General features: G+C 42.1%; 3 protein-coding genes across 4 annotated transcripts in view; 1 reads left to right on the top strand and 2 right to left on the bottom strand.

Moving 5' to 3' along the window:
* fmnl1a (formin-like 1a) overlaps positions 1-5,251 on the bottom strand; it is a 31,689-nt gene extending 26,438 nt beyond the window's left edge. Inside the window, exon 1 of the mRNA XM_058372770.1 lies at positions 4,342-5,251. Coding sequence (XP_058228753.1) covers positions 4,342-4,491 — 150 coding nt within the window. The 5' untranslated portion in view covers positions 4,492-5,251. The remainder of the gene's footprint in view (positions 1-4,341) is intronic.
* A 5,392-nt stretch (positions 5,252-10,643) lies between these two features.
* On the top strand, positions 10,644-21,950 carry mlx (MAX dimerization protein MLX). 2 transcript variants are annotated; one of them, XM_058374309.1, is made up of 8 exons: positions 10,644-10,729; positions 12,252-12,288; positions 12,377-12,466; positions 14,793-14,896; positions 15,629-15,731; positions 16,212-16,311; positions 17,693-17,894; positions 18,814-21,950. In XM_058374309.1, exons 1-8 carry the CDS (start codon positions 10,688-10,690, stop codon positions 18,868-18,870), a joined length of 735 nt encoding a protein of 244 aa, XP_058230292.1. In that variant the 5' UTR covers positions 10,644-10,687; the 3' UTR covers positions 18,871-21,950. The 2 variants fall into 2 exon arrangements, with proteins under 2 accessions (XP_058230292.1, XP_058230301.1); XM_058374318.1 differs by having other exon boundaries at positions 10,679-10,729; positions 12,255-12,288.
* A 36-nt stretch (positions 21,951-21,986) lies between these two features.
* psmc3ip (PSMC3 interacting protein) lies at positions 21,987-27,351 on the bottom strand. The gene is made up of 8 exons (XM_058374328.1): positions 27,199-27,351; positions 26,703-26,803; positions 26,257-26,346; positions 26,051-26,162; positions 24,771-24,916; positions 23,207-23,260; positions 22,752-22,811; positions 21,987-22,125 (listed from the first exon to the last, which is right to left on the bottom strand). Exons 1-8 carry the CDS (start codon positions 27,218-27,220, stop codon positions 22,069-22,071), a joined length of 642 nt encoding a protein of 213 aa, XP_058230311.1. The 5' UTR covers positions 27,221-27,351; the 3' UTR covers positions 21,987-22,068.
* Between the last annotated feature and the right edge of the window lie 302 nt (positions 27,352-27,653).

The following is a 27,653-nucleotide window of genomic DNA, read 5'->3' as shown; positions in this document are numbered from 1 at the left end:
AATGTAACTAAATAATGTCCTTTATATAACAGTTTATAGTCACGTGGAATTGTGTGACCGAGGGCTCCTGAGGAACTAAGAGGTCAGGGTAATTTCTGAATTCATTACAGACTTCCTGCTGACATTAACTGATGAAGACCTGAGCACAAAGTGGACCGAAGCAATGGCAGATGGAGGGAGGATCTCCGATTGGTTCGAAAACAACACTTTCCTGAGTTCCTAGCACTTTTAAACTCTCTAAATAGTGTTTTCTCTCTAAATAGTGAGTCTAACACACACACACACACACATCAAATATTCTTCTTCTTCTTTCGGCTTTTCCCTTTAGGGGTCTCCACAGCGAATCATCTCTCTCCACCTATCCCTATCTTCTGCATCTTCAACACTTGCACCCATTAGCTTCATATCATCATTTATTACATCTATATCCCTCCTCTTTGGCCTTCCTCTTTGCCTCCTGCCTGGCAGCTCCATGTCCAACATTCTCCTACCAATATACTCACTCTCCCTCCTCTGGACATGTCCAAACCATCTTAATCTGTCCTACCTAACTTTGAGCTTCTAACATGAGCTGTCCCTCTGATGTACTCGTTCCTAATCCTGTCCAACCGTCTCACTCTCAAAGAGAACCTCAACATCTTCAGCTCTGCTACCTCCAGCTCTGACTCCTGTCTCTGTCTCAGTGACACTGTCTCTAAACCACACAGCATGGCCGGTCTCACCACTGTCTTGTACACCTTCCCCTTGATTTTCGCTGATATTTTTCCATCACACAGAACTCCCGACACCGTTCTCCACCCATTCTAACATGCCTGCACTCGCTTCTTTACCTCTTCAGTTTATGATCAAATCAAGCACTTTAATATACAATAAGAAACTCGTTACATCGTTTCTAATAAGCCTAATATCTCATATACACCTACAGCCAGAACTGTTACAGAAAATGTATCTGGCCAATCAGATTTGAGAATTCAACAGTGATTCATCAAGATAATTCATGTTTATGGTTTAACTGCATAATTTTATTTCTACATCATATACGGCACGTGAGCTTTATTTCTACACCGGACACACCTTAAAAACGCAACCACCTTTTCATCTGTTTACTGTTTGATAGCGTTTTGATCGAGCAGGAAAGGGTGTAACGTGCAGCATGTGCTGGGCGTTTCCTCTTCAAAGTAGCTGTGGCTTCCGCTTCGGCGTTCTGTTTTTTTTCTTTAATAAGCGTTGATGTCAAAAGGGTTTTGACACTTTCGTATGGCGAGAGAAGGCAGAGAAGAGGGAGGTGTCTGTTCGGCTCAGGCGCCATTGTAGGGTATTGATATGCTAGCTAATTCTTGATATGCTAACTAATCAGGGTATATTTCATTTAGCACACACTTTTCCTAGCTAAGCTAAAAAACCAAGTGAAAGGAATCAACTAAAAATCAGTGACTGATTCGAGCTTCACTACACAAAACTTTTTGCTCACTGCTCAACCTCCACTTCAGGTACCACAACTTTTTCATAGCGCACTTTCGGTTTTACTTAGAAGGAAAACTCCACCCTGAACAGCTCACACCATCTGGCCAAAAAAAGATTTGACAGTTCACAACCATTTTTCCTTACTGAACATCCATCCCATTCAAGATTCTGTAATAAGAACTTCAGTCTCTCTAGATTTTGTGATCATTCAGCTATTGAGATTGAGACACTGATGTTAGGATGATGTTCAGGTCTCCAGATCTTCCATGAGGTGTTGAGTTGGGATGAGTCAGAGCTCTGGGGTCCTTCCATTACTTTCTAGAGACCTTCAGTTTGGACAGGAACCGTCTCTAAATCTTGTACGGTGTGATGGTCAAGGGGTGCACATACTTTTAGTCATATAGATATAATTAAGATTAACATAAGATTTGTGTTGTTTATTTTACGTTATTTAACATTCCTACGTTACCCACAGTGCCTTACGGCTACCTGCTGGTCTAAATCTTCTTCATTCTAATCACATCGTAGATGGTTAACTAACCAAGACTAGTCTCAGCAGTGCATTCTGGGAGTCAATCTGACTGTAATCAATTGTGTCTGAGATCTCTAATATATTTTCATTTCTAATAAACACTGACCATTGCCCTCCTCTTCCTCCTCCTCATCATCATCGTCACATCAGCGTGATACAAGATCGCTAATTTCTCACATGCACATCACTATATTTCTACATATGGGGCTGATGATACGGGGGTGCGCATACTTTTTGACATATAGTGTACACATATGGTGGGTTTTTGTGTCATAGCTGACAATTAAAGCCGAGTCTGTGGTGAGAGGAGAAGATGTTTAATTATATAAATATGTTTTTCACATTTAACTTTCACCTAGAGTCACCTCCACACACACACACACACACACAGCCTCGAAACTCGACACTGATACAAATAGATTAAAGAGGAAGTTAACTCAGTGACATGTTTCAGTCTGTTATACAGCACAGGAAAGTCAAAATGAACACAAATTGACCCGCGATTTTCTTTTCTTCTTCTTCTTGTTGTAAAATCAAGCCAAAGATATTTAGAAGCACCAAGACATTACACTCAGAGCAGCACAAACACTCTCCCCTGTGACCGAACGTCTGTTAGTCGCTTTTAAAACACATGACGTTCTCCTTTCTAGGGAAAGCATGCGCGCTAGCGCTAACGCTAACGCTAACACGAGTGAATTTAGTGGCCCACTTCGTTTCTGAGGGCATGTGAGACTCAGGTTTTAGTTTAGTAAAGGAACTTGTGCTACATTTCCTCTAACGTGCGTCCTGTGACTGTGTCATCACTCTACACCTATTTCCTCTAGCACAAGGGCATGAGTGAAGTGTTTATTTAAAGAAAATGAAGAAGAGGTTTTATTTTATTTTTTTTTATTTTTAATAATTTTTTTTTAAAGAAGTGTAGAAGGAGAGAGGTTTTATAAATTTTGATTGAATATTTTTTTTAATTAGTATTTTTATTTTTTTTATTTTTTTATTTTTAGCTTTGCCTCAGATGCTTCAAAATCATCCTGTATTATAATAAATCCAGCTGCGGATGATTATTAGTGCTGCACTAACACCTGCATAACACCTGCAATCTCAATACATCCTGTATTTACTGAAGTGTTATTGCCATACCGTGGAGTGCAAAAGTAATGGCACCCTTTAGGACGCAATATGATATCTATGTAAATAACCTCCCTAAAAAAAAATAATAATAATAAAAAACAAAGTGTGTGTTTTGTGCTTTTCTTCTCCCCGTGATCTTCAGGAGCTTCAGATCATGCAACTTCCTGTGGAACATGTGACTTGTGAAACTTCCAGATATTTCAAAAAGGGGGAAAGTGTTTTATTTTTTTTATTTTTTTTATTTTTTTTTACTTTTAATGGACGACTTTGTGGAAAAGCTGGGTTTTTTTTTCTAAATAAAAATTTCTGAAATATTTTAATAATTCTATTTCAACTCAAAATCTAGTTCTAGGTGGGATGGCAGACATGCTTTTTTTATTAGGTATTATTTTTCTTTAATTCTAATTCTTTCATTTCTATTTCTTAACAAGCGTGCACATGGGTCAGAAGTGAAGGACGCTTTATTTGTGCTTTTAAAGGATATTTTACATGGTAATATTTAGCAATAATTTGCGCCCCCTCCTTACACACATATACACACATATACACTGATAGCTCTTACACCTCTCTCCACCCTTCACCGTTATAACTCCCTCCAACTTCTTCGCTATCCTCTGAACCACCCCCCCCCACCATCACCTCCCCACCAGCACCACCCTAAACCTTCCTGACTCTTGACACTTGATTACTTGCTCATTTCCTCTTGATATATCAGTTTAAACTCTTCACGTCAGCTCTAGGGTTCAAGAGGTCTCTATTTTCTCTCAGTTTTCTACTCTGTTTATTTATTTATTTATTTATTTATAACATCGATCATAGCTTTGCTTCAGTTTTTAACTTTTTGGTATTCTTTGGAATTGTGGATAAATTGTAATAAATAAAAAAATAAAGGAAAAATAAATAAATGAAAATAAATAAATACATAAATGTAAATAAATACGTACATAAATAAATAAATAAATTGAAAGGGGGCGAAAAAATTTGTTTGTTTTTTTCCCCATTCAAAAAAAAATTGGGGGGGGGTTGAAAACTTTTGCACTCCATATAAACCAATGTGGTTCTTTTTTTTTAATTAATAATTATTTTTATTATCAAGTCTGCGTGTTTGGGGAAGTTGAAAACTTTATAAAGAGGTAAAAGGTTCTGTGTGTCTGGATGTGTAACCGTGTGTAAGCCTGAGTGTTTTATACACACTTTAATAAAAATCCGTGACTCACCAGCACCACGTTGAAACGCTCCTCCAGTTCGTCCTCGGGCGGCATGGGCAGTTTGGGAGGCGGCGTTTTCTTCTTGATGGTACCTAACGTGGGGTTAACCCCGGCCTCTGTGCCCTCGGGCTGTTCCGTACCGCCTGCCGCGTTTCCCATAACTATCTTCCTTAGGATTTCCAGGATCCCAGCTTCCTTCGATCACGATCAACGGCCTTTCCCAGAATTCCTTGCTTGCGGCCTGATTTGCGCTCTCTGTCTCTCGCTCTCTCTCTATCTTTCTTCCTGTGTGACTCTACAATCCTTCTCAGTCCAGAACGGCGGTGAAATCATGTCTTTTAGGACATGATGTCTGATTGAGAAACGGCGGGTCGATCTAAAGACGCCACAGCAAAAAAAAATAAATAAAATAAATTAAAATAAATAAAACAATCTTCGCAAAATGTGTTTAAATGCTGGCAACCCAAGCGCGAAGGGAAAACATGCTCTATGTTGAGCAACGTCCTCTCTGTTTCAAAATGGACAGAAAGCACAACGCGCACACACACACACTGAAACACACACTCTGAAACACACAAACCTGTGTGTGGCGAAAAAGGGAAGCAGAAATGCAGCTTACAATACTAACATTCACTGCGAAAAACAATAGCAGTCCTTCAGGCGATGATGTGAGTCAGATTTAGAAGTGTATAACCGAATGCTCCGAATGTCCGTTAGTCAGAGGTCTGTTTAAGTGCTAGGCCTCGCTCTGCTCCTCTTGGAGATTTGGAGCATCTTCCCTCATGCTGCTGGTCCTCCTCAGACTGCAGTCTCAAAGTGTCTGAATGCACTCTCGTGCCTTTCTGCTCTGCTTTAGAACCGTTTCACACTGTGGCAAGAGAAGAGAGAGGGCTGAGTAAAGGAAACCACAGTGAGAGAGAGAGAGAGCAAAAAAAAAAGCAGAAGCACCAACGCTTCCTGAACATAGAGTTTAAGAAACTGAGACACAGAGAGATAAATTGACAGAGAGAGAGAGAGACAGAAAGAGAGAGAGAGAGAGAGAGAGAAGAAGAAGATGAGGTGTGGTGGGGTGGGGGAATTTCTTTTCTTCGCAGTTGTTAAGAAATCATCACCATCACTGAAACTAAAGTAAAAGAACGAGGGAGAGAGAGAGAGAGAGAGAGAGAGAGAGCGTGACAGAACAAGAGAACGGGAGAACGAGAGAGAATAAGTGAACAGGAGAACAAGATAGGGGGAGAACACGAGAGAAAGGCCGAGAGAGAACAAGAGAACGGGAGAACGAGAGAGAGGGAGAACGAAAGAGAATAAGTGAACAGGAGAACAAGATAGGGGGAGAACACGAGAGAAAGGCCGAGAGAGAACAAGAGAACGGGAGAACGAGAGCGAGAGAGACAGAGAGAGAGAGAGCGAGAGAGAGAGAGAAGGTAGAGAGTAATGTGTATTTCATTTACATTGGTCTCATATGATCATATGCTTTTGTTTGTTTTGTTCTTCAGTATAAATCAGATCTTGAGAAATTGTTCAGACCTGTATTGAAAAAGAAAAAAAGAAAAACACTTATCTACGCTTTAAAATAATCCGGTTATAAAAACTGCAGCAGCTGTCTGTGTAACCTGGAGGCTGAGCACTTTAAAAAACATATTAAACATATAAAACATATTAAACCCTTTGAGAAACATCTCAGCTGACATTTTATATGATTTCCTTTACCCCATACCGACAGTTGTTCTTCACTGAAGGCCGAGGTTGAGGATTTTAGCAAAAATTTAAATTATAAATTATATCAAGTTTGCAGATGACACCACGGTGATTGGACTCATCAAAGACAACGATGAGTCAGCTTATAGAGAGGAGGTGGACCGTCTAGCTGCGTGGTGTGCTGGCAACAACCTGCTGCTCAACACTGCGAAGACCAAGGAGCTTATAGTGGACTTCAGGAAGGAGAAAGGTGACACACACACACCTATTCATCTCAATGGAGAGGTGGTGGACCGTGTCACTAGCTTCAAATTCCTGGGTATCCACATCTCTGAGGATCTCTCCTGGACTACCAACAGCTCCAGTCTGGTCAAGAAGGCTCACCACCGGCTCTGAGGAAGAACCATTTCTCTTCAGACATCCTGGTGAACTTCTACCGTTGCACCATCGAGAGCATCCTGACCAGCTGTATCACTGTCTGGTATGGGAACTGCACTGTGTCAGCCCGGAAAGCGCTGCAGAGGGTGGTGAAAACTGTCCAATGCATCGTAGGAGTTCCACTTCCTAAGATTTTGGACATTTACAGGAAGCGTTGTCTCACCAGAGCACGCAAAATCATAAAGGACTTTTATCACCCTGCCAAAAGACTCTTTGCCCTCCTGCCTTCTGGGAGGCGCTACAGGAGCCTCCGGACCAAGACTAGCAGGTTTAGGAACAGCTTTTTCCCCACAGCTGTTTCTTTGCTGAACTCTGCCTCCACCCGATCACACACACATTGAGCACATTATTATCAGTGTACATAACCTTTTTCTGTATATAACCCTTTCTATGTACAGTTTACATACACTATATTGCCAAAAGTATTCGTTCACCCATCCAAATAATCAGAATCGGGTGTTCCAATCACTTCCATGGCCACAGGTGTATAAAATCAAGCACCTAGGCATGCAGACTGTTTTTACAAACATTTGTGAAAGAATGGGTCGCTCTCAGGAGCTCAGTGAATTCCAGCGTGGAACTGTGATAGGATGCCACCTGTGCAACAAATCCAGTCGAGAAATTTCCTTGCTCCTAAATATTCCACAGTCAACTGTCAGCTGTATTATAAGAACGTGGAAATGTTTGGGAACGACAGCAACTCAGTCACAAAGTGGTAGGCCACGTAAACTGACGGAGCGGGGTCAGCGGATGCTGAGGCGCATAGTGCGAAGAGGTCGCCAACTTTCTGCAGAGTCAATCGCTACAGACCTCCAAACTTCATGTGGCCTTCAGATTAGCTCAAGAACAGTGTGCAGAGAGCTTCATGGAATGGGTTTCCATGGCCGAGCAGCTGCATCCAAGCCATACATCACCAAGTGCAATGCAAAGCGTCGGATGCAGTGGTGTAAAGCACGCCGCCACTGGACTCTAGAGCAGTGGAGACGCGTTCTCTGGAGTGACGAATCGCGCTTCTCCATCTGGCAATCTGATGGATGAGTCTGGGTTTGGCGGTTGCCAGGAGAACGGTACTTGTCTGACTGCATTGTGCCAGGTGTAAAGTTTGGTGGAGGGGGGATTATGGTGTGGGGTTGTTTTTCAGGAGCTGGGCTTGGCCCCTTAGTTCCAGTGAAAGGAACTCTGAATGCTTCAGCATACCAAGACATTTTGGACAATTCCATGCTCCCAACTTTGTGGGAACAGTTTGGAGCTGGCCCCTTCCTCTTCCAACATGACTGTGCACCAGTGCACAAAGCAAGGTCCATAAAGACATGGATGACAGAGTCTGGTGTGGATGAACTTGACTGGCCTGCACAGAGTCCTGACCTCAACCCGATAGAACACCTTTGGGATGAATTAGAGCGGAGACTGAGAGCCAGGCCTTCTCGTCCAACATCAGTGTGTGACCTCACAAATGCGCTTCTGGAAGAATGGTCAAAAATTCCCATAAACACACACCTAAACCTTGTGGACAGCCTTCCCAGAAGAGTTGAAGCTGTTATAGCTGCAAAGGGTGGACCGACGTCATATTGAACCCTATGGATTAGGAATGGGATGTCACTTAAGTTCATATGCGAGTCAAGGCAGGTGAGCGAATACTTTTGGCAATATAGTGTATGTGTACAGTTTACATATGCAAATTATTTATCATAGTATACAATATCTTCCTCATTGCACACATCTAAATCATTGCACTCATTGTACATAACTCCTCTGTATACTGTTTACATATTTAATTATTATCATGGTACACAATACCTTCTTTATTGCACCACTACAATCATTTGCTCATTTGCACTCATTGCATTTACCTCCCACTGTATACTGTTTATATACTGTTATACATGCAAATTATTTATTGTTATATACTTATTATATATACTAATTATTTGCACTGCGAAATGCACTTCTGGTTAGATGCTAACTGTATTTCGTTGCCTTGTACCCACATGTGCAGTGACAATAAAGTTGAATCTAATCTAATCTAATCTAATCTAATCTAATCTAATCTAATCTAATCTAATCTAATCTAATCTAATCTAATCTAAATCTTGCCTTTATAACAATGTTATTACATTCAAACAACTTTCAGGCTGCGTCCCAATTCACAAACTTATCCTATACACCACAGCATATACACTTTTTTTGGTGAATTCTTTGTTAATTTGTTAAAAGCACTATATAGATGAAACTGAATTGATTTAAGACATCACGTAAAAGGAAGAGAAGTTCGTTGCCTGGTGACGCAGAAGAAATGATCTTACATTTCGGCTTTCTATCATTCATGATTCCTTATATCATTTTCACTTCCCATTTCCTGGATAGATCGTTCTCCACATTTCATTTGCACCTTTAGAAAAACGCGTCTAAAGCGCAGTGAAGCAAACTCAATTCCATTTTACTTCTATAGCATCTTTTGAACATGGACGTTGTCTCAAAGCAGCTTTACAGAAATATATGTATATATGTATATTAAAAAAATGTTAATATTGAAATTGATATTTATCCCTAATGAGGAAGCAAGAGGTGATGGTGGGGGGCCAACCTAATCCTCAACTGGGTGACACCGGAGAGAGTGATTATAAACCATTTCCCTTCTACATCTCTATATAGTCAAATGGATTTGATTGTGTGTGTGTGTGTGTGTGTGTGTGAGAGAGAGAGAGAGAGAGAGAGAGAGCAGTCCTATATATCTCCATCACCACACCAAGTGATGAGAGCGAGAGAGAGAGAGAGAGAGAGAGAGTACACTTCATTTCTATTCAATTATACAACCGCTATCATATCATAGAAATTATATCACCGCTTATCATTCATGTAAACCAGTTTGCCCAACAGTCCATCAATCTGTGGAGGAACTGGGAAAATGCAACGCTTTTTTTTTCAGGGTTGCCAGATAGACAAAAAAAAGGGAGTTTATGGAGTTACAGAAGTTCAGTTCAAGATTCAAGATTCAAGAAGCTTTATTGTCATTTCAACCACATATAGCTGACGCAGTACATAGAGAAATGAAACAACGTTTCTCCAGGACCTGGTGCTACATAAACATACAACATAAAGTTCAAACACAAAAAACAACAACACAGAGCTAGGACAGAAGTTTGTCTTAGCCACGTAAAGTGCACAGTGTGCAGCTAGGTGCAAACAGAGCACAGACAAGACAGTGCAAAGAAAAAAAAAGTAAATAAATAAATAAATACAAGACAGACAACACAAAAAAACAGGACACTTAGTGCCGAAAAAGAAAGAAAAGAACATGTGTAATGGAATGTAAGTGAAATAAAGCAAGATAAAATAAAATGATGTAAAAAATAACATGCAGTCTGCATGACTTGTCATTGTAATGTTACGATGAACGAATGAAGGAATTAATTTATTTATTTATTAATTTATTAACCAATTAGTTCATTAGAAGAAAAAATAAATTTTATTTATGCATTGCATTTTATATAGGATTTTTAGACATTTTAAATATGCTGATGAATTGAAAAGGATTAATTAATTAATTTTTAATTTTAAAAATTAATTAAAACTTAATTAATTAATTAATTAATTAATTAAGTTTTAAACGATAGCTAATGTTTATTTTATTTAAAAAATAGAAGATTAAAAATATCACAGTAAACCTAGAAAATAAATAAACATAAGATTATAAATAAAAAGAAAATATAAAATAAACTTTTAATAAAAAGAAAAACCAAATATAAAAAAAAACCCTTAAAAGTATTTATTTGTTTGTTCGTTTATTTATTTGTTTATTTATTTATGTATTATGTTTAATAATAATGTATAAGATTATGTAGAATAAACTCTGGTGGCGTTATCAACAGATGTAGTTATCAAAAAAAACTAAAAACTTTGTCAAAACATTTAAAAAATGTAAATAAATGTCAGAAAATGCTATTAATTTTAATGTGTCCAAAAACGACATCTGGCAACCAGAATTTAAACGACCTTACATACAATCCCCGACAGAGGGCGCGCGTTGCCAGATCACGTCTTGGGAATCCCTCCCCCCCCCGACAGTTCTTAGCGGTAGTATGGGTGCATTTCAAATAACTACATACTGCCTACATACGCGCACTACGTTGTGTAGAGTGTACAGACTCATACCCTCCTACGTAGTGCTCTTCGTATCCAATACGGCGCTGTTTGGCACACAGCGCATGTTTACGCCAAGATGACGGAACAGAGCACTTCACCGGAGGATCCGTGGCACAAAGTAGGCAAAATTCTGTCATTTTAGAATAATTTGATGTTTTATTTTGGGAAAATAAAAACAGCCCGGGGTTTTTATGTGAATATTTAATAATAAAACCAGGTCAGAAACAATTGTTTTTAATCTGTGGTGACTTTTATGTGAGCGGAGAGGTAAAGTTAGCTGTTTGGCTAAATAACAACATGGTAATGCTAAAGGCTGACAGAGATTACCCTGAATATAAAGTCTGGATAAAATCTGTAAAAGTGTACAAATAGACAAAGGCAGCTCTTTTAGTCGCTATTGTGTAGTAATGGATAATAACTACACGTCTAGATTAAAGCATGTTTGTGTTACTGTCTGTCTGTCTCTCTCAGTATATTTATTTGTCTCTCTCTGTATATTTGTCTGTCTGTCTCTCTCTCTGTATAGTTGTCTGTCTCTCTTTCTCAGTATATTTATCTGTCTCTCTCTCTCTCTCTGTCTGTATATTTGGTATATTTGTCTGTCTGTCTGTCTCTCTCTCAGTATATCTATATGTCTCTCTGTCTGTCTGTATATTTGTCTGTCTGTCTCTCTCTCTCAGTATATTTATCAGTCTCTCTCTGTCTGAATATTTGTCTGTCTGTTTCTCTCTCTCTCTCTCTCAGTATAACTATTTGTCTGTCTGTCTCTCTCTCTCCGCCTGTCTGTCTCTGTCTCTCTCTCTGTCTGTATATTTGTCTGTCTGTTTCTCTCTCTCAGTATAACTATCTGTCTGTCTGTCTGTCTGTCTGTCTGTCTCTCTCTCTCCCCGTGTCTGTCTTTGTCTCTCTTAGTATTACTGTCTGTCTGTCTCTCTCTCTCTCTTTTAGTATATCTGTCTATCTGTCTCTCTGTGTCCACCTGCCTGTCTGTGTATGTGTCTGTCTGTCTGTGTATGTGTGTGTGTGTTTGTCTGTCTATCTGTCTCCATCTCCCTGTCTATGTGTTCACCTGTCTGTCTGTTTGCCTGTTAGTCCATCTTTCTATTTGCCTTTAAATGTCAATCTATTTATGTACTTGTCTGTCTGTCTGTTCTGTCCTGTGAATACACAACCTGTACATGTGAATAGAGCTGATCTGTCTATCTGCCCCACTGTTTCTCTAGCTATCATGGACACACCTCGAGTCTGTCTGTATATCCGTCTCCCTGTCTCCCTGCCTAAGTGTCTGTTCTCTCATTTGTCCACCGTCTTCATTCCTTCTGTCCAGCTTCCTGTTAAACTATCGAGGCCGTTTATCTAGATCGGCTACACGTTTATTAATAAGGCGCAAAACGTGACGTCTCACGTTGTCAGCGTTTAAAAGTGTTTTTAGAGCACATCTCACAGTAGGGGGTGTTGGTGTCCTAGATGCGGAGGATTTAAAGCAGGATGTGTTTGACCAGGTGTGTGTGTGTGTGTGTGTGTGTGTGTGTGTGTCCAGTACCTGCGCATGTCCTCTGTCCTTCTGTCGTTTTTATTTAAGCTGATAACTGAGTTATTTTTCCTTTATTCCTCAATCGCTTCACCTCGCCATGGCTCAGCAGACAGACGGAGCTTTTAACGACAGCTTTGACCACAGTAAGTACTCTGTTTATTTAGTGCTTTATTGCTGGTCTTTGTTTATAGCGTGATGCATCATTCTTCCTCTGTTAATTCTCTTTGGCAGATTTCTTTGCAGAAAGTGCCCGTAAAGGATCAGTGGTCTCCAGAGCCAACAGTATCGGATCCACCAGCGCTTCCTCCGTACCCAATACAGGTGGATCCTGCTCTCTGTTATTATTCAGTTCAGTATAATTGAGATGTTCAGGGTGTGTTTAGATATTAAACAGTGTTTGTTAGATACGGTTCAGTAGCATGTTTTAATCAACAAACTTCTTCTGGATAAACTGTTTTATACAGACCGTACAAAGAAATTTATTCAATTCAATAATTGTCCAGTTTTTAATGGGATACTGGGGTGATAATGCAGGAATGCTGGAACAGTTCCTGCCACTCCTACTGAAGGAGGCGTGGCCTCTGTGCATGCTAAACCCGTTGAAGGAGGCATGGCTTTTCTTGCCTGTCAGTCAGCATGAAGGAGGTGTGGTCTCTGTACCTGTGAGAGTGAAGTAGGTGTGGTGTCTGTACCAGTCAGAGTGAAGGGGGCATGGTCTCTGTAACCATTAGAGAGAAGGAGGCGTGGTCTCGATAGATAGATAGATAGATAGATAGATAGATAGATAGATAGATAGATAGATAGATAGATAGATACTTTATTCATCCCAAAGGGAAATTTACAATACCAGATAGAGAGAAGGAGGCGTGGTCACTTTACCAGTCAGAGTGAAGGAGGCATTGTCTCTATACCTGCCACAGAGGAGGAGGTGCGGTCTCTATACCAGTCAGAGTGAAGGAGGCATTGTCTCTATACCTGCCACAGAGGAGGAGGTGCGGTCTCTATACCAGTCAGAGTGAAAGAGGCATGGTCTCTATACCTGCCACAGAGGAGGAGGTGCGGTCTCTATACCAGTCAGAGTGAAGGAGGCATTGTCTCTATACCTGCCACAGAGGAGGAGGTGCGGTCTCTATACCAGTCAGAGTGAAAGAGGCATAGTCTCTATACCAGTCAGAGTGAAGCAGGTGTGGTCTCTGTACCCATCAGAGAGAAGGAGGCGTGGTCTTTATACCAGTCAGATTGAAGGAGGACGGTCTCTATACCAGTCAGAGTGAAGGAGGTGTGGTCTCTATACCAGTCAGAGTGAAGGAGGTGTGGTCTCTATACCAGTCAGAGTGAAGGAGGACGGTCTCTATACCAGTCAGAGTGAAGGAGGTGTGGTCTCTATACCAGTCAGAGTGAAGGAGGTGTGGTCTCTATACCAGTCAGAGTGAAGGAGGACGGTCTCTATACCAGTCAGAGTGAAGGAGGTGTGGTCTCTATACCAGTCATAGTGAAGGAGGCGTGGTCTCTATACCAGTCAGAGTGAAGGAGGACGGTCTCTATACCAGTCAGAGTGAAGGAGGTGTGGTCTCTATACCAGTCATAGTGAAGGAGGCGTGGTCTCTATACCAGTCAGAGTTAAGGAGGCATGGTCTCTATACCAGTCATAGTGAAGGAGGTGTGGTCTCTATACCAGTCATAGTGAAGGAGGCGTGGTCTCTATACCAGTCAGTATAAAGGAGCATGGTCTCTATACCAGTCAGAACATAGGAGGTGTGGTCTCTGTACCAGTCAGAACATAGGAGGTATGGTCTCTGTACCAGTCAGAGTGAAGGAGGCATGGTCTCTGTACCAGTCAGAACATAGGAGGTGTGGTCTCTGTACCAGTCAGAACATAGGAGGTGTGGTCTCTGTACCAGTCAGAGTGAAGGAGGCGTGTTCTCTGTACACATCAAAGTGAAGGAGGAAAAGCCAGCATGTAGGAGGCGTGGTCTCTGTACATATGAGAGTGAAGGAGGCAAAGCCAGCATGTAGGAGGCGTGGTCTCTGTACATATGAGAGTGAAGGAGGCAAAGCCAGCATGTAGGAGGCGTGGTCTCTGTACATATGAGAGTGAAGGAGGCAAAGCCAGCATGAAGGAGGCGTGGTCTCTGTACATATGAGAGTGAAGGAGGCAAAGCCAGCATGAAGGAGGCGTGTTCTCTGTACATATGAGAGTGAAGGAGGCAAAGCCAGCATGAAGGAGGCGTGTTCTCTGTACACATCAAAGTGAAGGAGGAAAAGCCAGCATGTAGGAGGCGTGGTCTCTGTACATATGAGAGTGAAGGAGGCAAAGCCAGCATGAAGGAGGTGTGGTCTCTGTATACATCAGAGTGAAGGAGGCAGAGCCAACATGAAGGAGGTGTGGCTTTTGTGCCTAATGGACATCCTTTCTTCACAGAAGAATAAACACACTTCTGCATTCACTCACTGCAGGCCTTTCACAACACATTACAGACACATGATATCCGCTCTGGAGGCTGAATCTGAAACGCTCAGATGTCTCGAGTCAGTTAGTACACTTTCAGTGCAGCCTGTATCTGTGACCTGTGATCTTTTCACTTCCTCTTCAGCAAGCCAACAGGATCAGCATCACAGTATTAATCTAAATGTTCATTTGTCTCAGATGACGAAGACAGCGACTACAAACACGAGACCAAGGACTCGTATAAAGACCGCAGGAGACAAGCGCACACTCAGGCCGAGCAGAAACGCCGAGACGCTATCAAGGTAAGACGCAGAGAGAAGTGAGAAGTATTCAAATATGACAGGGGTGTACTCAGAAGTATAGGCACCCCTTGAGTCATATCGTGTAAAAATGCTGCATTACTTTATTCATTATGTACGCTATATATACACCAACCAGGCGTAACATTATGACCACCTGCCTAATCTTGGTGTTGGTCCCCCTTTTGCTACCAAATGAGCCCTGACCCGTCCTGCACTGTGTATTCTGACACCTGTCAATCAGAACCAGCATTAACTTCTTCAGCAGTTTGAGCAACAGTAGCTTGTCTGTTGGATCAGATCACACGGGCATCAGTGAGCCTTGACCGCCAATGACCCTGCCACCGGTTCACCACTGTTCCTTCCTTGGACCTCTTTTGATAGATACTGACCACTGCAGACCGGGAACACCCCACAAGAGCTGCAGTTTTGGAGATGCTCTGATCCAGTGGTCTATCTATCACAATTTGGCCGTTTGTCAAACTCGCTCAAATCCTTAGGCTTGTCCATTTTTCCTGCTTCTAACATCAACTTTGAGGACAAAATGTTGACTTGCTGCCTAATATATCCCATCCACTAACAGGTGCCATGATGAGGATATCATCAGTCTTATTCACGTCACCTCTCAGCGGTCATAATGTTATGCCTGATCGCTGTATATTTTAGTTTCTTTCCAGCTTTTCTCTTCAGCACATGACTAACGTATATTTAACGCTTTAACACACACACCTACAGAAAGGCTATGACGACCTGCAGTCCATCGTACCCACCTGCCAGCAGCAGTCTGAGTTCGCCATGGCCGCACAGAAGATCAGCAAAGCCACGGTGCTGCAGAAAAGTAAGAGTCTCGCACAACAACGATAAGCCATTAGACCCAAAGATTGAGCAGATTTCTAAAAGGAAATTGAAGTAGAGGGTAGAATCCGAGTCAAATTGCTTGGGGATTAAAAAAAAAAAAGAGCAGCTAATCTGTTAATAATCTGATACACAGAAAAATATTCACCAGGTTACTTTCATCCTTAATGACATGATGGTGAAGGGGAAGAAAACGGAGCTTGCTCATGCATAAAAGCAGGAAAATGCAGGATGCTGAGAAAAACGCTGTCTTAAGCAATTGGAAAATAATTTGACATTGAGGCACAATTTACACGCTTGTTACCATGGAAACGTTGACACCAAGTGCTGCTCCAAACCCTCACATCAAATGTGGTGACGTGGAAATTTTAACAATGTAAAGATTTTTGGTTTAATTTCTTTCATGTAAAAAACATCCTCTGTGTGTGTGTTTGTGTGTGTGTGTGTGTGTGTTGGCTTGCAGCTATAGACTACATTCAGTTTCTTCATAAGGAGAAGAAGAAGCAAGAAGAGGAAGTGTCCATGCTGAGGAAGGAAGTGATGGCACTGAAGATCATGAAAACGTGAGTCAGGTTCCAGAAAGTGGAAGACCCAAAGTAAAGGGTTCATGGTAGAAATCAGAAGCAGAAGACTTTTGAGATATAATACGACGACGGTGCGCTCTGATTGGCTGGAAGTACAGTGACGATGCTTTACATAGAGACTCCATATCATGTGGTAGTGTATTGGATATAAAAGGGGATATTAATAAACTGACCAGTCGGGGTAGAGGAAAAGGTCAGTTTTCGAGGCTGCCACATGTATTGTGTCGGTTCTGATGTCCTCACAGGACTGTTATTATCTCTCCCACAGGAAGGTCTGTTCAGGTGCATGATTTTTTGGCTTTACAGCGTATTGTTTCGGTTAATCTTTATTTGAACTGCTTCAGGTGGTCTGTGGAGAGTGATGTGATGATAACAGCGTGACACGCTCAGCAAGAGAAACCAGTGACCAAAGTTCACCATGATGAAATGCAGCCCTGTGAGTGAATTTGTGGGAAAGTCTTGCCTCACTTGTGGTAGCGTAGTGGATTTATTCCTGCTCGGTTTCTTCATTCCTGCTGATTCAATGAAAGTTACGCCGCCTTATTGCATTCTATAACCGGCAGAATGATGATTAAAAAAGCGATGCAGCACCTTCATGGTGTTTTTTTTATTTCATTTCATTGTCTGTACCGCTTATCCGATCTGTCCTCGGGTCACGGGGAGCCTGTGCGTCTCAGGCAGGATACACCCTGGACGGAGTGCCAACCCATCACAGGGCACACGCTCATGCTACGGGCAATTTAGAGACTCCAGTCAGCCTAGTAGCATGTCTTTGGACTGTGGGAGGAAACCGGAGCACCCGGAGGGAACCCACCAAGCACGGGGAGAACACACACAGTGAGCGGGAGCGAGACTCAAACCCAGGGCGCTGGAGGTGTGAGGCCAACGTGCTAACCACTAAGCCACCGTGCTCTGCTGCCGCAGTTTGTTATTAAATCGCACATTTCCTGTATTTGTAGCTGTTTCATATAACGCCATCATCTGTTTAGTAGCTTATACGTGAGTGTTAAATCTCAAGATATATCGAATCATCAATTTATCATCCGCTGTTTTTTATGACGTGAGCTTACGTCTGCAGCAAAAAAATAAATAAAAAAGCTAAAAACGTATAGTCGGGTTAAGTTAACGACGCAGACACGAAACACGGGATTAGAACCAGACGCAGCGTGAGACCTACTTTAGCAGCAGCGTCCTGCTGTGCGCCGACAGATCCCTCATTTCCGTGTAACAAAAGCAGGAGCGTCTCCGTATAACGGCGAGTACAATAGACCCCTTTTCCCAGCTTTGCTTTTCAGTAAGGTTCACTCATGCTCTTGTGTACACGTGACCTGTCTGTTGTGTGTGTGTGTGTGACGCACAGGAACTACGAGCAGATCGTCAAGGCTCACCAGAACAACCCTCAGCAGGGCAGCGAGCAGGTGTCCGATCAGGTGAAGTTCAGCGTGTTCCAGAACATCATGGACTCTCTCTTCCAGTCGTTCATCACCTCGGTGTCCGTCAGCAGCTTCCAGGAGCTCTCGGCCTGCGTCTTCAGCTGGATCGAGGAGCACTGCAAACCGCAGGTTACACACACACACACACACACATAAGTGCTGCTGTATAGGGGCAACATGTAGATACACAGAATGTATTGGCCCTCCATCAACCTTTATAGAAAAGGACCACTGCTGAGCACTTATGGTGCTTTCACACTTAGGTTACTTGCCTCAAGAGTTCAGGGAGTTCGGTGAACCGTGGACACGATTTTTGAGCCCTGAAAGCATGACCCTAGGTTCAAGTCAACATCATGGGTGGCCTTGGGAGTTGGTCATAATGAACCGGTCATGTTGCTTCCTGTTTTAAAGCTCGATGGTGAAAAGGTCAATTCAATCCAATTTTATTTGTATAACACATTTAACAATGGACATTATTTCAAAGTAGCACCTATAAAAATTAAAATTTACTTTAGATTTATCTCTAATGAGCAAGGCTGAGACAGTGACAAGGGAAAAACCCCCTTGATGTTTTTTCTACAGCTCTATATAATCAAGTGCAGTTGTATAACCAGAAACTTTTGCGCAGCATATAAACGTGCATAATTTCCCAATTCGTTATAGATTTAACACCAATTCATTCCTAACGAAGCCATCGAATGCTCCAAGATAAGAGAGCCGAGTGCAAAACCGAAACAAAAAGCAGCGCGAGTCGAGGCAGGGGTCAGTAAGATGAGAGGAGATCAGACTTCGTATATAATATTTGAAACCAGATCTGTAATTCCTTCAGGTTTGAGGTCTAGTGCCGCCTCTCGTATAATCCGAGATCTCCGTCTTGTTTTGTGCGCAGACCAAAACGAAACTGAAAGCAAACCTCAAACTCCCAACTCAAATATTTAGAGCAAGTGTGAAGACGCCCTTTGTGTCAGAGACATGCAGTGCACTGTCTGGCATATTTTACTGTTGATTCCTTACCGTGTGTGTGTGTGTGTGTGTGTGTGTTGTACAGACGCTGAGGGAGTTTGTGGTGGGAGTTCTGAGGCAGCTGAATGGCCAGCTGTATTAATGCGCTGGAGATCTCTCTCACACTCAGGACGTGGAGTTCACGGAGACTTCAGGTTGCTGTACTTCTACCAACACTACCAAAAGCACAGATTATTATTATTATATCATTATTATTATTATTATTATTATTATCACTATCACATGGCCTCAAGTGCCTGTTACACAATGCAACACGTGACAAGGTGAGCCGCTCGTTTTTTGTTTCCTGCAGTGTAATTAGTTAAGAGTAGAAGCCTCGATGACATGTGAATGTTGTGGGAATGGGGTAGAAATATTCTTGTAACGCAGACATTTTACTCCTCCGTGTAAGGTTTGATTTTAATTAGCGGTTGCGTCTGTGCGACAAAATACAGCCACACGGACTGGGGTGTGTTCCGGCTTCATACACGAGCGGGCGATTACAAGATTTGAGCGTTCTATGCAGTACAATCTTTATGCGAATGCTCGACGCATTCGTTTTTCATCCAAATCCCGGGGATGTGGTAGCTCAGGTGTCGGATTACTGATCAGAAGGTTGTGAGTTTGAATCCCAAGTCCACCAAGCTGCCACTGCTCTGCCCCTGAGTAAGAACATTAACCTTCAATCTCTCAGTTGTATAAAAGTGAGATGAAATGTAAGTCGCTCTGGATAAGGGATAAGGGCTCTGGATAAGGGCATCTGCCAAATGCCAGAAGTGTAAATCCCGGCTATTACTGAAGCACAGTCCGGTCAGTAGACTAGAAGTGAACTTTTATCTGCTTGGTATCACCATATCCTCCTGATGACGTCATATCCTAGACCTGATCGCATATCTGAGCCTCTTTTCTAAGCCATCACACAAGCATTAGATAGAGGTTTTTTTTTATTATTTCCTTTGGCCCAGTTTTATTCTAAATGTCATGGCAGTCTTGGACCACGAGCAGCCCACAGGACACTTTCCATTCTCATAACTGACATTTTCTTCCTAAACTTTGCCCCATTTGGCTCAGAGTCATCTGTTCTCCAAAGGCTTTCTGGCACTTTTGAACTCTGGGCTTTTTGGTCTATCCACTCCATTTATTTTATATCTCCTCATGCAGTTCTCAGAGTTTCCACTGAGACTCCTGAACCTTTTATTTTGAAGGATTTAAGTAGTCTGGAATTTCCACGATGAGAGTTCGGGAAACTTTCCAAAAGAAAGCTTCTAGCATGCGAGTTCGACCCGAGAGAGATGTGGAACTTTTCAAATGGAAAATTGTCCTGAATGAAACAGATTTATGGACCCTTCCTGAGCAGGAACTCCAGAACCTTCGCTTTTGATGATGGGATTTCCAGAACTTTAGCTAATATACATATACGTTACAGCACAGTGAAATTCTTTTTTCGCATATCCCATCCTTGGAGGTCGGGGGTCAGAGCGCAGGGTCAGCCATGATACAGCGCCCCTGGAGCAGAGAGGGTTAAGGGCCTTGCTCAAGGGCCCAACAGTGGCAACTTAGCAGTGCTGGGGCTTGAAACCCTGGATCTTCTGGTCAACGACCCCAAACCTTAACCACTCACCAACTTACTAACCAAATGGGAGCTAGGTGAATAGGATCTTTGGAAGAGGTCTATAACCTTCCTGAATGTGGAAGCTCTGGAACTTCTTCCCAGCTCATGTTCACAGTTTATCATCTTTATTTCTTACCCTAGCCGAGAACCTTCAGTTCTTTTTGGCAGAATTGCTGAAAAATCATCCTGTGATGGAAATATACCTCATGCTGTAGTTTCTCATTTTTGGATCAGAACTCTAATCTGGGGTTCATTCCTCCATAAAAAACATCGCACAAAGGAATTTTCCTCAGCTTTGAAACAGCCACAGAATGCAGATTTGTAAGGGCAGGGCTTGCTTACACGGATTTAATATACCGAAGCCAGGAAGGAAAGAGGAAGTGGGGATCACGCCCTCGCCACGCGGCTGACCTGACGCCTCGCTGGCCAACACACCCCGGTTCCCCGTGTTGTTTTTCAGCAGCTCTTTAAACCAATGCAATAATCTCAGTGTTTATCGTGTGTGTGCGCGCTCTCTCTTGCTTACCTCCGAATCAGACTCTTATCATCAGACCAGATCTCGAGACTGTGATCTTTACCGAGTGACACGCTGATCTATCACACGTTATTCTGTCTTTCCGTTACCTCATCTTCACTTCTTAAAGCACAGCTGTCATTTTACAGAACGGCGTTTCCAAGTGAGACCAAAACGTAGCCAGAAAAGTCGTACTAATCCCAAATATTGTTGTTTTTTTCTTTTTATAAACGTGAACTGTGAGGAAAATACAAGCACATCGAATCGCTTATTCAGGTGCCTTGACTACTTCGATAAACGTGCGCACAAATCACAGGGGAGGGAGACAAAAAAATAAAAATACTTTTAGATTTGTGTTTAGAGTCACCCGGAATTTAGTAAAAAAAAAAAAAAACGTTTTTAGGCTTGAATCTTTCTTGAGTGTGAAAAAAAACAAACTTCTAGGAAAAAATAAAAGACGTGTTACATCATGGATTAAGAGGTAATCATGTGGTAGTATGCAAATTAGGTTGCAACGTGGGCGGGGCTGAAGCTTGAGGGGGGGGGTGTTTCTGTTAGTTGGGTTTTTTTTTTTTTTTTTGAGCCGGTTCAGGTCATAATGTCAAGCTATTTATTATTCAATTTAAAAAACCGTAAACAATATCCGGGTGACTCGAAACATGCGCACTATAATTTTATTCAAGACATTACTATTATTATTTGATTTCTTTTACATAAGCCCAGTCCTGGATCAAACCCCAAAGCTGTATCCCGCCTCGCTAAGACGTCGACTAAAATAAAAAGAAGGAGACGTTCTCAGGAAAACGGGACTTGTGTGTACATTCAGGACTTGCTTTAGTGACAGATGTTCGTTTAATCAGTGCTGTGCCCGGAGATAAAGGGACTCTTATCCGTCTTTAGCCATATCGTGGACGCTCCACACGACCGCAGCTCAATGCATCGCAGACGCAGACGCTCTGCTGCTCAGAATCAGAGGATATTCTCCGTCAGATTATTTTTGTATGAACATGAATGCTCTTTGTAATCGGAAAAATAAACCTTTAATGTTGAAACTTTATTTACAGTTCTGTGTAGTTTTTTTTTTTCTTCACCCATATACATCATAAATAATATCAGTAGCTTCTTCCTCTCGTCTCGTCTCCGTGACTCCGTTAGCGTCTCGGGATTTCCAGCTTTCAGGCGTCAGGAATCTTCACTTTGTGTTCCTCGTCTGTTTCCACTCCAACCTCCTCCTGATTAAACACAAAGGATACACTGATCAGGTATAACATTATAAGTGAATAAGACTGATGATCTCCTCATCATGGTACCTGTTAGTGGGTGGGATATATTAGGCAGCAGGTCAACATTTTGTCCTCAGAGTTGATGTGTTAGAAGCAGGAAAAATGGACAAGCGTAAGGATTTGAGCGAGTTTGACGAAGAGCCTAATTGTGATGGCTAGACCACTGGATCAGAGCATCTCCAAAACTGCAGCTCTTGTGGGGTGTTCCCGATCTGCAGTGGTCAGTATCTATCAAAAGTGGTCCAAGGAAGGAACAGTGGTGAACCGGCGACAGGGTCATGGGTGGTCAAGGCTCATTGCGAAGGCTGGCCCGTGTGATCCGATCCAACAGACGAGCTACTGTTGCTCAAATTGCTGAAGAAGTTAATGCTGGTTCTGATCGAAAGGTGTCAGGATACACAGTGCATGACGGGTCAGGGCTGTTTTGGCAGCAAAAGGAGGACCAACACAATATTAGGCAGGTGGTCATAATGAATTCGTACAGCATACGACGTTCATGCAGAGAAAAACAAAACTCTCTAAAGTAGACGCTTGGACACAAACAGAGGTATGAAGGGATGTCAATCAAGACTTACCAGAAAATCCTTCTTGCTCTTTGGATAGCCCTCAAGAATGGCTCCCATCATGTCAGTGGCCTGGATAATCCAAAACAAAACACTTGAGTAAGGAATAAAATATAAATAAGGAACAATCCATGATGCAGTGGTGTAATGCGGCAAGGTCTTTCTTTTATACCACAGGCAACAATTACAAATTTTTTTTATCTGTTTACAAACAGATGAGGTCTTAATCAAGAATTATGATGTTTCTCTGTGTTAAATAACAGCCCCTGTGCATGAGCTGTTACCATAGCAACAACATATTCATCCGATTTGTATAACGCAAGAGCTTACAGAATATCACTAAAGTTAATCAACCCCTTCTGACCAATCAGAACGCAGAACTGGACAGCGCTGTGGGGGTAAGGGCGTTACGTTCTTTCTATTTCCAGCAGATCGTCACGTGTATTGTTTCAGCCGGAGATGTTTACCAGTCTCTTGCGTTTCTTCCACTCTTTCACGTACAGGCTTCTCTCCTTGTAGACCTGTGTGAAGGAAAGCACAAAGAAAGTGTGAGTAGAGAATTCTGAATGATTTTATCCTTAAATCCAGAGCGTCGGTGCTGCATTCGATTTTTTCTTCACCAAGATGTTTATTTATTTCAGGGTTGAGTTGAAATTGTCACGTTAAATATTTGTAAGGAGATGAGCGGGAGAGTTTCAGTTGCATGTTGTTCTAGCGCCCCCTGGTGTTCAGGTGAGATATAAAAGCAGTAGGTTATTGAGTGTGTGACATCACATACATGTGAGTTTATTAATCAGCAGGAGGATACACAAGAAGTTTATTGACTTCTTTATTTTGTCCTAAGGGGCACTGTAGGACTTTTCCCTTATCCTGAGTGACTTATAGAAGTCTTTATCAGTAAATACATCCTGGTGGATCACTAGGTCATGGAAAGCAAGAACACAATCAGACTATAAACACTGTGGGAGGTGATGTAGTAAGAAAAGCACTCGGACAGCATAAGGGATTTTTTTAAGTGCATCAAGAAAACCTTGACTGTCAGGTTTGTTTCACCACTCAGGTGTGATAACGTCTTCCTGTGGCTGGGATTACCCCCGTCTGCCACCAGGTTTAATACACTGAGTGTTAAAGGATGCCTTTTTAGCTCACCACGGCTGCAAAGAGTAACTATTTGAGTTCAGTTTACACCGATCAGGCATAACATTATGACTACTGACAGGTGAAGCGAATAAGATCTCCTCATCATGGCACCTGTTAGTGGGTGGTTTGATGACCACAACAACCAGTTTGAGGTGTTGACCTGGCCTCCAAATTCCCCAGATCTCAATCCAATCCAGCATCTGTGGGATGTGCTGGACAAACAAGTCCGATCCATGAAGGCCCCACCTCACAACTTACAGGACTTAAAGGATCTGCTGCTAACATCTTGGTGCCAGATACCACAGCACACCTTCAGGGATCTAGTGGAGTCTATGCCTCAATGGGTCAGGGCTGTTTTAGCAGCAAAAAAGGGGAACCAACACAATATCAGGCAGGTGGCCATAATGTTATGGCTGATCGGTGTGTATATGGATCTTTTTTGTTGTGTTCTAGTGCCCCCTGGTGTTCAGGTTTCTGTTGGACTCGGGCAAAATTTCAAAAAAAAGAGGAGACAAAAGGTTTCTTCAGTTTATCCAGAGCGACTTCGGAAGAGCTTTAACGTCTGTATCAGTAAACACATCCTGATGGCTGGTCAGTAGATCAGTAGATATTAATCAGTTTTAATCAGTGAAGACATCCGGATAGATGGTCATTTTTGGGACAAATAATTCCATTAATATTTTGATTGTAACTCTTATTTTTTTACTGTTATTCTACAGTTTTTCATGAAGCTGCATTCTGAAATTAGACTAATTTCAAAAAATCTGGAATGCAGTGTGAACGAACGAGAAATTCTGAAACTCATTAATCTCTCTCCTAGGATATTTCTGTGAATATTTCCACAGTGTAAACTGACACTTAGCGTGATCTCATGATCTCGCGATTTCAGACCTTCTCTCTCTCCTCAGGCGTGACGTGATTGGTGGCCGATTTGATTTTCTGCAGTCGGGTTCTGTAGGCTTCGCACTCGGCCTTCAGCTCCCTAATCTGCGTGGTCATCTCCGCTGTGGTCAGTGAGCTGTTCAGCTCCTTCAGCTCTGTGTGTGGGGGGAAAAAAAAAACACAAAAAAGTAAGCGAGGGCTGCAGAGCATCATGAGGAAATACAGGGCTGTGAAAAAGTATTTGATTTATTTGTATTTGTTGGCTTATTTGATACCCTTAAAATTCGCCTGGTGATCTGAATCATTTAATATTACACAAAGATAACCAGATACAAAATACAGTTATTGAATTATTAACTTTTAATTACTTTTTCACATACACCAACCAGGCATAACATTATGATCACCTGCCTAATATTGCATTAGTCCCCCTTTTGCTGCCAAAACAGCCCTGACCCGTCCTGCACTGTGTATTCTGACACCTTTCTATCAGAACCAGCATTAACTTCTTCAGTAATATGAGCAACAGTAGCTCGTCTGTTGGATCGGATCACACGGGCCAGCCTTCGCTCCCCAATTGCATCAATTGTTCTTAGCCGTCCATGACCCTGTCTCCGGTTCACCACCGTTCCTTCCTTGGACCACTTTTGATAGATACTGACCACTGCAGACCGGGAACACCCCACAAGAGCTGCAGTTTTGGAGATGCTCTGATCCAGTGGTCTATCCATCACAATTCAGCCCTTCGTCAAACTCGCTCAAATCCTTACGCTTGTCCATTTTTCCTGCTTCTAACACATCAACTCTGAGGACAAAATGTTCCCTTGCTGTCTAATATATCCCACCCACTAACAGGTGATGAGATCATCAGTCTTATTCACCTCACCTCTCACTGCTCATAATGTTATGCCTGATCAGTGTAGGGCCAGGTAGTTTTGGACAGCTTTTTCTGAATTCATTATTTATAAACTAATAAAAAAAAATTCAGGAAGGTGCAAATACTTTTTCACAGCACTGCATTTATGAAAAAAAAAAATCTGGTGTCATTAGGAAAAACGTTTTCAAATTCAGGATTATAAAAAATTTCGGGTCTCTTGTGTGCGAGTTGTGTCCGCATCAGAATGAGCACCGTCTAGATTTGCGGAGATCAGAGGTTCTCAATTAATCAGTCAACACCTTCTGACCAATCAGATTAGAGAGATATCTGTTCTCTCAGACGATGAGCATTGTGCTGGAGTTGACATCCCTCTCACAGTGTAGTGGAAGTGTGATAAACAGCAGGCGTCTACCTGCATCGAGATGCCTGCAGCTCTGCATCACCGCCTCCACCTGGCTGTTGAGCTCTGAAATGCGGCAGTCCATCTGCTTCAGGTCCGCATCGCTTACATCGGCGAACTGAGACTGAGATGGAGGTTTAACACACACACACACACACACAGTTAAAACCTTTTATTCCTCACTGATCACCGGCTTTAAAGTGTGTAAACAAACACACCTGGTCTGCAAAGTAGATCTTCTGCTTGCCGTAAACCTTCTCTCTGATCCGACCATCTTGTGCCAGCTGTTCCATGGCCTTTACCACCGCCTACACACACACTCAAAGTGTATCAACAACCCAATTCCACATCATATAGATATACATATAAAAAGCACAATGTCCTCTGTCTCTCCATTGACATTCCAGCTTTACCCATAAGCATTATAAAAAGCCCTGACCCTGGAGACTCCTTCCATAAGTGTTAAACACCTCCTTGCCAGAAAAAAACCCTCCCACAATATGTTTTTAGGTTTTATGGTGCGAGATAGTCACCTAGAACCAGTGGATTAACATAAACCTATGTTTTGAATCGCAGCTCTTATAGAACGTCCCGCAACACCTTCTGACCAATCAGAAGCAAGAATTCAGCAGCGCTGAGCGACTCGGTGACTTTTCGCTCATACCGTTTTTCCGAGTCCGTGCTGTTTCTGCAGGTTACCGAACACATCCTGAGCGCTGTAGGGTCTGTTTTTCTCATTCAGATAAGACAGGATGAGGTCTGCAGCTGGAACAAAAATAAAAAAACACCACCATTTTTACACGTAAACTAGTTATATATCTAAATTAAACAGTGTTGTACCCGTTTTCGGACAGACCCCGCCCCCCTGTTTTTTGGATTCGCGCTTAATGTCCCGCCTCCTGCGCTACGGCTGGCTGAGAGTTAATATTGATGGAAACGCCGCCAATGGGAACTGTTACAACAATTCACCAGCCAATCCCAGCACAGAAGGCGGGACTTGTCGGAAAGCGGGTAGGGAAATAAAAAGTAAACTGTGGTAGCACAATCGCTAACAATATTTATTCGCATTAATTAAAAACAATCTGTATTCTACATTGCACAAGCGTGTTACTAGTTTTCGCATCAATCGCCCACGCATAATGAATAACGTTCATACTTACCCCCTGAGTCTTTTTTACTCATGTTCAGTCCTCAATAGCAAACAAAAACACTCCAAATCTCGTCCCGTTTTAATTCCTCTGAAGTTTCGCGCGCCGCCTTTCGTCGTGGGACGCGCCAAGGACGTCATTTCCGGTTAGCGCCCCGCTCCTCAGAGTTAACAAACAGCGCTAAAACATTTAACACGCCGACGTTTCAGTCAAGTTTCTTTGCAAATAAAGAATAAAACTTAATGTTGTAAAAATGTTTACATGTTTAAAGGCGTTCCTGAAGTAAAAACAAAAAAATGTTTTCCTTTATTAATGTACCTCACTAACAAGTTTAAAGTTAACAAAAATTGCACTCCCAGACGCCATTTTGATTCCCCTGACTGTCCACTTGATTTCATCAAAATTCTTATATAATATATAAGATATAAAAAACTACACGGATCTGTACAGCAAACCGGAAAGCTTTT

The sequence above is a fragment of the Hemibagrus wyckioides genome, linkage group LG02, assembly GCF_019097595.1.
Source record: "Hemibagrus wyckioides isolate EC202008001 linkage group LG02, SWU_Hwy_1.0, whole genome shotgun sequence".
Classification (NCBI taxonomy): domain Eukaryota; kingdom Metazoa; phylum Chordata; class Actinopteri; order Siluriformes; family Bagridae; genus Hemibagrus; species Hemibagrus wyckioides.
This window is presented reverse-complemented; position numbering and strand designations above follow the sequence as displayed.

Coding starts and splice junctions, on each gene's coding strand:
- mlx (XM_058374309.1), top strand. CDS start 10,688: ATGACGGAACAGAGCACTTCACCGGAGGATCCGTGGCACAAA. Junction 10,730..12,251: donor CGGAGGATCCGTGGCACAAA/GTAGGCAAAATT, acceptor GCCATGGCTCAG/CAGACAGACGGAGCTTTTAA. Junction 16,312..17,692: donor GCACTGAAGATCATGAAAAC/GTGAGTCAGGTT, acceptor TGTGACGCACAG/GAACTACGAGCAGATCGTCA.
- psmc3ip (XM_058374328.1), bottom strand. CDS start 27,220: ATGAGTAAAAAAGACTCAGGGG. Junction 26,347..26,702: donor AGCACGGACTCGGAAAAACG/GTATGAGCGAAA, acceptor GTGTGTGTGTAG/GCGGTGGTAAAGGCCATGGA. Junction 22,126..22,751: donor AGAGCAAGAAGGATTTTCTG/GTAAGTCTTGAT, acceptor GTGTTTAATCAG/GAGGAGGTTGGAGTGGAAAC.